Source organism: Chiloscyllium plagiosum, chromosome 11 (assembly GCF_004010195.1).
Source record: "Chiloscyllium plagiosum isolate BGI_BamShark_2017 chromosome 11, ASM401019v2, whole genome shotgun sequence".
Taxonomy (NCBI): Eukaryota; Metazoa; Chordata; class Chondrichthyes; order Orectolobiformes; family Hemiscylliidae; genus Chiloscyllium; species Chiloscyllium plagiosum.
The window spans coordinates 58,964,328-58,974,651 of record NC_057720.1 but is presented as its reverse complement, the minus strand read 5'-3'; the positions used below and the strand labels follow the sequence as shown (position 1 = coordinate 58,974,651).

The following is a 10,324-nucleotide window of genomic DNA, read 5'->3' as shown; positions in this document are numbered from 1 at the left end:
AGCTCAAATGCTCCAACCCTGGCAACATCCTTGTAAATGTTTTCTGAACCCTTTCAAGTTTCACAACATCTTTCCGATAGGAAGGAGACCAGAATTGCATGCAATATTCCAACAGTGGCCTAACCAATGTCTGTATAGCCACAACATGACCTCACAACTCCTATACTCGATGATCTGACCAATGAAGGAAAGCATACCAAATGCCTTCTTCACTATCCTATCTACCTGCGACTCAACTTTCAAGGAACTATGAACCTACACTCCAAGGTCTCTCCTCAGAACCTTACCAATAAGTGTATAAGTCCTGCTCTGGTTTTCTTTTCCAAAATGCAGCACCTCGCATTTATCTAATTTAAACTCCATCTGCCACTCCTCAGCCCATTGGCCCATCTGATCAAGATCCCGTTCTAATCTGAAGTAACCTTCTTTGCTGTCCACTACACCTCCAATTTTGGTGTCATCTGCAAACTTACTAATTATACCTCCTGTGTTCATATCCAAATAATTTGTATAAATGACGAAAAGTAGTGGACCCAACACCGATCCTTGTGGCATTCCACTGGTCGCAGGCTTCAAGTCTGCAAAGCAATCCTCTACCATCACCCTCTGTCTTCTACCTTCGAGCCAGTTCTGTATCCAAATGGCTAGTTCTCCCTGGATTCAATGAGATCTAACCTTGCTAACCAGTCTTCCATGGGGAACTTTGTCGAATGCCTTACTGATCATGTCCAACACTCTGCCCTCATCAATCCTCTTTGTTACTTTTTCAAAAAACTCAATGAAGTTCGTGATGCATGATTTCCCATGCCCAAAGCCATGCTGACTACCCCTAATCAGTCCTTGCCTTTCCAAATGCATGTAAATCTTGTCCCTCAGGATTCGCTCTAACAACTTGCCCACCACCGATGTCAGGCTCACCATTCCCTGGCTTGTCCTTACCACCTTTCTTAAGTAGTGGCACCTTTCTTAAGACATTGTCCAGTTGTCCTGCACCTCACCTATGACTGTCGATGGTATAAATATATCAGCAAAGGGCCCAGCAATCACTTCCCCTTGGCTTCCCACAGTGTTCTAGGGTACATCTGATCACGTCCTAGAGATTTAGCCACTTTTACGTGATAGGACCAAGGTATCCAGCACTACCTCCTGTAATATAGACATTTTTCAAGATGTTACCATCTATTTCCCCACATTCTATGTCTTCCATGACCTTCTCCACAGTAAACAGTGATGCAAAATACTTGTTTAGTATCTTACCCCATCTCCTTCAGCTCCACACATAGGCTGCCTTGCTGATCTTTAAGGGGCCCTGTTCTGTCCCTGGTTACCCTTTTGTCCTTAATGTACTTATAAAAATTCTTTAGATGCTCCTTAACCTTATTTGCGAAAGCTATCTCATGACCCCTTTTTGCCCTCCTGATTTCCCTCTGAAGTATTCTCGTACTGCCTTTTTACTCTTCTAAGAATTCGCTCGATCTCTCCTGTCTATACCTGACATATGCTTCCTTCTTTTTCTTAACCAAAACCTCAATTTCTCTAGTTCTTATAGGTCAAAATTGGGCATTGAGAGTCTATCTCAGCTTGTATGAAATGAGAGATTCATTTCAGGGAGCAAATAATGGCATTGTGATGAATAAGTACTGACAGTAGAGCAGAATTTGTAGCACCAGTGGAAGCATACATCAGATCACATTAGGCAGAGAGTTAAATTGACATTATGCTTGCTTTATTAATATCTGTTGCTTTGAACTGATGAAGAATCATCTAGATTCGAAACATTAGCTTGCTGTGTCTCCATGGATGTTGCCTGATTCACTGTGATTTCCAGCATTTTTTGTTTTCAGTACAGATTCCAGCATCCGCAGTAATTTGCTCCGACATTTTGCTGCTTTGAAGTTGTACATTCTGGTATTTTCCTAAACAAAACACATTTCTTTTAATCTTTCAGAGTTAAACGGTCACTAAATTTGGAAAAAAAGGTAAGTATTATACCTATAAAGATTTGGAGACGCTTTCATTAAAACAAAAAGTTAAAAATGGTGACTTAAGGCCACTTCTCCAACTGCAGGAAGATGAAGCAACACCTTGCAAGAAGAACCACAAGGTTTCCATTGAAAGATTTTCCCCAGTTACTGGAACTCAGTGTCTTAGCCCTTTTACCCCCAGGGGCACACATTGTAGAGCAAGATCTGGTAAAGTAATAGCAATGTATTTGAAAGTTATTTCATTTTGTTTAGTGTGTTATCCTATTTCTCAGTGGCATACTATCAGTGTCTTGATAATTACCTTATAACTAACTGGTGGATGCATCGTATGTTCTAGTTTTGGAGTAGCATTGCCCTAGAGGCCAAGTTGATTTTAAAATTTCTTTTTAAAAGTTTCTGCAAAACATTTTGTCCACAATAATTTCAGAGGATGTGAAATAAAGGGAAAATTCTACCATAATCTTGGTATGATCAAACAAATTATTTTTTCATATAATAAACTTAAAATTGTAATGAGGATGTAGTTTAGACTAATTCTGCACTCCCTACCTCTATGTAAAGTCACCACAGACAGGTGAGGGGAAAGGTTCAGAAGGAGAGTCTTTGATGGTAACCATAGAATCCTTACAATGTGGAAGCAGGCCATTCGGCCCATAGAGTTCACACCGACCCTCTGAAGAGTATCACACCCAGACCCACTCCCTGCCCTATCCCTATGACTCAGTATTTCCCATGGCTAACCCACCTAGCCTACACATCCCTGGACACTATGGGCAATTTAGCAATACCAATCCACCTAACCTGCACATCTTTGGATTGTGGCACCCAGAGGAAACCCACGCGGACATGAGCAGAACATGCAAACTCCACAAACAACATGCCAGTCATCTGAGACTGAAATTGAACCTAGGTCCCTGGTGCTGTGAGGCAGCAGTGCTAGCCACAGTGACATCCCTAAATTCACAACCTTGGCCGGTGTGTGAATTTAACTCTCATTATTGGCATTAGAAACTAGCTGTCCCGCCAACTGGGCGAACTGACCCCTAACCTCCATGTAATATCGATACAAATAGCAATTTCTTCATGACATCAGCTGTAGAGTCTTGCTGATTTAGAGTCGGGTGCTTCCTCGTGGGAAGAGTAAGAAAGCTGATTTAGGAAGTCTTGTTTAAAAACAGCTTTCGTCAAGGACAGATTTCAGACCATTTTCCCACCTATCCTCAGCAGCAGGAAGTGCATGATAAGGCATTTGGGAAAACATTGTTTGTAAGGTCAGAATCAAATATAGTTGTTTTCTGTTGTCTTATAGATGTTGCTGAATCAAATGTGGAAAAGTCTAAAACTTCCACAAGAGGGCATCTGTATGCAGCCCAGATAGAGTGAGTTACTGAATCACTGTCAATTCTTGCAATCTATTGAAAAGGGACTACCCTGAATTTTGAAGAAAACTGCTCTACCACTTAAACATTATATATTAAAATTATCTGTATAGGAAGTATTAGATCACCTGCGATATTGCTCACAATGAGTTAAGGAAGACGTTGAATGTGGTGTTTACGGCAAATGTGCACTGTGTGTACGACTTTCGATATGATCTATCTAAATCATGAGTAAGATACAGAAAGGAAGTCACTTGGCATATTTGATTACTATTATTGCTGTCAGCTCTAATCCCACATCCCTGCCCTTCCATGTATCTATATTTTTGCTGTTCAAATTCTGATCTCATATCCTTTTCATTGATGAAGAATTAATGTGTGCAAATTACCAAGTTCTGAAATTTGTGATGTAATTTGAGTCTTTTGATTTAGGCTAAATGCTTTGAGGTCAAAAGTGGAGAAGTCTGTCTTGGTTATCAAAGCAACCAGGGAGAAGTTGAGTGCTCTGCAGGTCAGTCTAGATGTTTTGATAAAAGTCTATTATTTAAATATAGATAGCAGGAAGACCACTTTCACTCCACTTCACTTCATTGCTGAAGACATAGTTGATCTTCGGGTGTTGGTGGCAGCATCGAGTGCCTCAGTCAAGTGACTATTCTTCATTTCTGGGTTTAGCCAGCACCCATCCTATCCCTGGAGTCAATACCCAGGCCTTAAAGCATGGTCTTGCTGCTGGGCCATTTGTTCACAACCAAATTATATTTTGCACCAAATACAACTTAGAATACAACTTTCCCTACAATGTGGAAACAGGCCATTTGGCCCAACAAGTCCACACCGACCCTCTGAAGAGTAACCCACCCAGACCCATTCCCTACATTTATCCCCGACTAATGCAGCTAACCAACATATCCCTGAATACTGTTGGCAATTTAGCATGGCCAATTCACCTAACCTGCACATCTTTGTGGAAGGAAACCGGAGCACCCGGATGAAAACAATGCAGACACGTGGAGAATGAGCAAACTCCTCCCCTACGGTCGCCCGAGGCTGGAATCAAACCCGGGTCCCTGGGACTGTGAGACAGCAGTGCTAACCACTGAGCCACTGTGCCATCCTCTCGAGACTAAGATGTCTCCAGTGTGTGCCCTAATTTCTTTATACATTTTTGTTAATGGAATAATATTAAAAAGTATTATCAAGTATTTGTTCATTATATTCCAGTGACTCCTGGAAGTCTCAACTCAGTTGCCAGCATATTTGATTAGATACTCACTTGTACAGTGCCCTGTTACTTTTATAGAGATTATGATTTTTATATCTCCTAGCTAGTGGCTGAGTTATGAAAATGTTGACCTATTTGGTAAAATGCGTCTTGAGGATGTGTTCTGATTTTCCACTGGAAATTCTGCCAGAACCAGTTTTGACCCAACCTTTTGAGATAAAATGGTTTGCAAATTCCTCATTTTTCTTTGACTCACATTCCACATCACTCATGATTATTTTTATTAAGAAATCTGGAATTACGGGTAAGCGTAGGATTAATAAATGTGCCATTTCTGTATTTGGCTCTATCAATTGCCTCTATTAGTGTACTGCCCTAGTCATGATGCCTGAACAGTGCCTCTTAAAGCTGATCATTTATTTTGGAGGAGGAATTCAATTGTATTTTCTTGGCGGGGGTGCACGTGGGAGAGTTCTGTTTGTCATGCAACAAGCTTATGACTTATTATTTCAGGCTTTAGAGGGCAGAAAAGAGTTTGAATATTTCCTTGGTGCCTGTAACAAGTCAGGGGATCTGACTGCTGAGCTCCGAAAAAATAGAGAACTCAGTAAGTATCAGAATTTCAGTTTGCAAGTTTTCCAACATTTCCAATCCCATGCTAACTGTAGAGAGAATTGTATGTTTTTCCGTGTTTTGCAAATTGACCTACACAAATGCAACTCTACAGAGCAGAGCTGTTTTGTGTTGTGACCGAATTGGGAACTAACAGAAAGAAAATTGGCAATTAGCTTTTTGCCTGATCCTGCCAACATTCAAATGCTGCACAGTCTAATTCATGCAGCTATGTTTAGAAGCTCAATAAGTAGTTTTTCTCAATTGTTTTCCAAAATCAGCAATTCATTGTGTAGTTTTTGGATTATTTTGATGCCCGGGTGAGACAACCTGAGTGCAAACTTATCCAGGGATCATAGAACTCACTCTCCTATAAATAACTCCACATTTTTGAGTGGTAAGGCTGCTGAGCAGATGGCGGAGTGCCTGTATTGAGACTAAAGGAAAGAGAATGATTCTATTCCACTCCTAAAACATCCCCAAGTAAAATACCATTCACTAGGCCTAGGAACATGATGTTAATTTAGTGTGTAAATTGAAAGAAAATGCTGGTGTTGGTGAAGTGTATTAAAAATAGTGTTTCCCAAAATGATCTAGTCACTATGTTGACCGGTCTGTTACAGCGGCCTGAGATGAGAACCTGCACTGAATGAACTGTTCCTTGATAGAGGAATGATGATAAAGATATTACAGTTGGTTTCAGACCACCATGAGTCAGGCAAGAAAAATATCAACAGAGTTCCAATTTTTGATTTATCTGTAATATATGGTTTTAGAAAGACTGTACCCATAAATGTTGGATAAGAATGTAATTTGGGTCAATAATGACGGATATCCATGGTATTAATCCTCTGCTTCCCTGTGTTTGACTTGTCTGGCAATGTGTTTGGCCAATTAAGTAATGTTGCTAGTGCTTTTGGAATTGTGGTTCACTACCTTTAACAGATTAGTGGAAGAAAACATTGTAACTTATTTCCAATACAAATTATAATTGTTTATCTTTGTTTTGTTGTAGTGGAAAGAAGAAGCAACCAAGCTGCTAAAGTTCAGTAGAACTGAATATGCAACTCTTCTTAAACTGTTGGCTTTTCATTGTATAAATCAAGGCTACATAGGTGCCTTGATAATTTTCTTTTTTTGGTAGTCTTTCTGTTAAATGTAATACAATAATATAAATTTCAAATATGTTGTCTGAAATTAATTCTTGAAAGAAAATCTTCCATTCTTTTTAATTTCTTTAAAGCAAATATTCAGTGGTCTAATATTAACCTCCTAACTCCCCAAAGCCTGTTCACTATGTATAAGGCACAAATGTAATGTGTGATGGCATATTCTCCATTTGCCTGGATGAGTGCAGCTCCAAAAACACTCAAAGGCTTGACAAAGCAGTCTTCTGGATTGCCATCTCGCTCACTATCTTAAATGTTCACTCTCCCAATCAACACAATGACAGGAATGTAATATGTCCCGTCTACGAGATGCACTAAATCAACTCACCGAGACGACTTCAAAAACAGCTTCCAAACTGCCAGGAAGGACCTGGACGTCGGGTGTGTGAGAACGCCACAACCTGCAAGTTTCCCACCAGATCTCTCACCATCATTACTTGAAAATATGACACCCATTCTTCATGCTGCTAGACCAAAATTCTGGAACTCCTATCGAACAGCACTATGGGGTGTGTCTACAACACATACACTGCAGCAGTTCAAGAAGAAAACTCACTACCACCTTCTCGAGTAAATTAGGGGTAGGCAATAAATATATTTATAAAACAAACTCATTTGCAAAAATCAAATTTTGACTACCCTGAGCACTTTATCATTCCAATTGAAGTGAATCTTATTTTTACCTCAAATGACCACACATACTGGTACTGTTCCATTATGCTGAGAACACTCTGATTGTTTAGTGAAGGTTTAGGCATTGTTTCCACAATTGGGCTGTTTTATGTCGGGGTCATTTACAGCCGATGCTCTGCTAGAGCCACTGGGATCTGGGCCCTATTGCAGCCTTGGTTCAAATATGGATAAATGAGATCAGAATGACTGATTTGACATTTAAGCAGAATGTGTCTGTGTAGCATCAATAAACACTAATAAAATTGAAGTAAATGGGACTAAGAGTCATGCCAAGCACAAATTGTTGTCCAAAGTTACAGATTTTTAAGGGTAGTGTCTCAGTCCCAACCATCTTCAGTAGCTTCATTATAATGTCAGAGTGGAAATGTTTTTTGACAATTACCCACTGTCCAACATTATTCTCAACTCCTCAGATACTGAGGTAACCTGTGCCTGCTTGCAGCAAGACCTGAACAATATTTGGACTTGGGCAGATAAGTAGCAAGTGACATTTGCATCATACAAGTGCCCAAGTAATGAACATCATTAGTAATATATCCTATTGATATTTAACAGCATTATCATTGCTCAATCTACCATCAACACCCAATGTTACCAATGACCAGAAACGTAACTGCACCAAACCATATATATAAAATACATATACTCTGTCTACAAGATCAGGTCAGAAGTTGGGAATTCTGCTGTAGATTCTTCCCAACTCCCCAAAATCCCTCTGCCATCTGCACAGCATGATTAAAGAGAATGTAGAAAAGCAGCTGGGAGGACAGGCATACTTTATCAGCACCCTTGTAGCAGCTATTGGCACCAGCATGGATGGCACGATCATCTGAAACCAACCCCATTGGGCCAACCATTTGCTTAGGATGCCTGAGTTCCAATTACCTAAACAAATCCTCTTCGCCCAGCACATGGAAGGCACTCAGACGAGAAGACAAAGGAAACATTTGAAAGACTCACTTAAGGTTTTCCTCAAGAAATGCAACATAGATGCCAATGCATGTGAGATGTTCTTTCAGAAGAAAGCAAATTGGAGGAAACTTCTTTATGAAGTGACACAATTCGGACAGAATACCCATTGATACGAGAAAATATGGAAAAGGAAGTGGAGATTCCAAGATCAAGGACCAGTTCCACCACCTGGCAACATCTGAAAAATGTGTGGTCAGAGATGCAGCTGTAGAATTAGGCTCCTCAGCCACACAAAGGCCCACAGCCAGTGACGTGGAATTTCCTAGGTGAATAATCATACTTGTTAGCAGTGATTGTTGATGATGATGACATGTGTACCTTTCAGCTGAAGTTATTGGATAATCATGTAGAATGGGGTTTTTTGTTGTCTCATTCTCTCAAAATTCAGTGTCTCAGCAGCAATTGTACTGAATCATTGTTCATCTCATTCTGATAAACTCTACTGCCACTGATGTTTATTTCTGATCAACGTACAGAGTTATTTATTGGCTTGAATGACATCATCAAAAAAAAGGAAATTCTTCTTTTTATTTTATACAGTACAAGCAGCTGAGGAAGGCTAATATAATGTTTGATTGGCAAAGGCAGCATGATTAAGTTTAATTGAAGTAACATTTGTCAGATAAAAATGTAATTTCAGATATTGTCAGTTGTTCAAATAGGTTGGCTGATATAACTGAGAAGCCAGCAGTTAGAAGCTATTTTTCCATTGCTTACTAAAGTATTAACATGGTTAATATTTTGGTTGCTTGACTGCTTCAAAGAAATTGCTAGAGCTTTAAAGGAAAACAAATTTCTCTATTCAGGAACCAACTAGCTTTTAAAAAATCTTTGCCATTGTACCATAGACAATATATGGCACACCATTAACAGCCATTACTTGCATTCTAACAATGACTGTTAGTCTTTTCAAAAATTTGCTTAGAACAATTCAAAAAATATAGATTATTTTTAAACAGCAGTATCTTAACTGAGTTTTTGCTTGTATGAATTACTTTAAGTTGCAAATAAGTCTATAAAACAATGTAACTTGTACAAAGAAGTACATCGGTCTGCTGTTTCATGTTGTCTGAATTGACAGGAGATGTGGTGGACATGCTGTGTATTCTCCAGCAAGCAATTTACCATGATTAATGTTAGAATTGAACTGTGCTAACTCAGATTTCAGTTTATAGGCATGTTAAAATTGTTGTCAAACTGTTGTGCACAAAAAAAAGGTGTGTTATGGTGGAGTCATTGAGTTTTAGACACACACTCTGGTTCAAATCAGAACACAGCCTTTTACCTGTTCCTATCTTTTATTTCCTATCCTTTCTGATGTTTGTGAAATCGAGACAATATTTTCTATTGGCACGGATCTGTTCGCAGCAGATGTTGCTTGAAAAACTTTCATTAGGTTAGGCATGATTAAATGTCCAAATTTTGTGCATGCCAAAAATGAATACATTTTTTGTTTTAAAAGCACAACAAGCAAAATGAATCTCTTGCCGCCTCAACAAAAGAAGTGGTGCTTTATGAAACTCCTTGAGCAGCAGAGTGCAATGAATGATGTTGTTTGTGTCACTCACTACATTTTCAAATACAGTAGCTTCTTACATGATGCAAGATTTCACAAGTACCAAACTTATTAATGAGCAGTTAATTTGTTTTTGATATTAATTAAGCAAAGACTTCTAAATAATTTACATATCATACCTTTTCAGATACTCCCATCTTTGTATTCAACTTTCTATTTTAGTTTTAAATCTATATTTAAATTCAATCTATCTTTTAAATTTTCAGCATTTGTACAATGTTTATCTCATAGGTATTCATCTAGTTCTTTTTGAAGGAATTATTTGTCATGGTATATTAAGTTTCACATTGAACAGATTGTCACAAATGTAAGAGTATTATTTAATCCTGGTCATATTGTCTGTAATAAACACATCATGATTTAATGCTTTAACTTTTTGGATAAAGTATCAGCATTGGATTTGTTACAATATTTCATATACCTCCTTTTGCAAAATATTTTTTTTTGTTTTTGCAGTATTGCCTGTATCTTCTGTTTTTCAGCATCTGTAAATTATCCTTAATTTAATTTCCATCATAATCATTACAATCATTTCAATCTAAATATTTTGGATGGGCATAGAGTCATAGAGATGCACAGCATGGAAACAGACCCTTTGGTCCAACATTCTGGATCAGTGGTGCTGGAAGAGCACAGCAGTTCAGGCAGCATCCGAGGAGCTTCGAAATCGACATTTCGGGCAAAAGCCCTTCATCAGGAATAAAGGCAGAGAG

General features: G+C 38.7%; 1 protein-coding gene across 1 annotated transcript in view; it reads left to right on the top strand.

The window, feature by feature from the left end:
* Positions 1-7,009, top strand: part of LOC122554731 (centromere protein R-like) — an 8,481-nt gene extending 1,472 nt beyond the window's left edge. The window contains exons 2-7 of the mRNA XM_043700109.1: positions 1,949-1,979; positions 2,069-2,192; positions 3,295-3,364; positions 3,797-3,875; positions 5,103-5,196; positions 6,217-7,009. Coding sequence (XP_043556044.1) covers positions 1,949-1,979; positions 2,069-2,192; positions 3,295-3,364; positions 3,797-3,875; positions 5,103-5,196; positions 6,217-6,254 — 436 coding nt within the window. The 3' untranslated portion in view covers positions 6,255-7,009. The remainder of the gene's footprint in view (positions 1-1,948; positions 1,980-2,068; positions 2,193-3,294; positions 3,365-3,796; positions 3,876-5,102; positions 5,197-6,216) is intronic.
* The last annotated feature ends 3,315 nt before the right edge of the window (positions 7,010-10,324 follow it).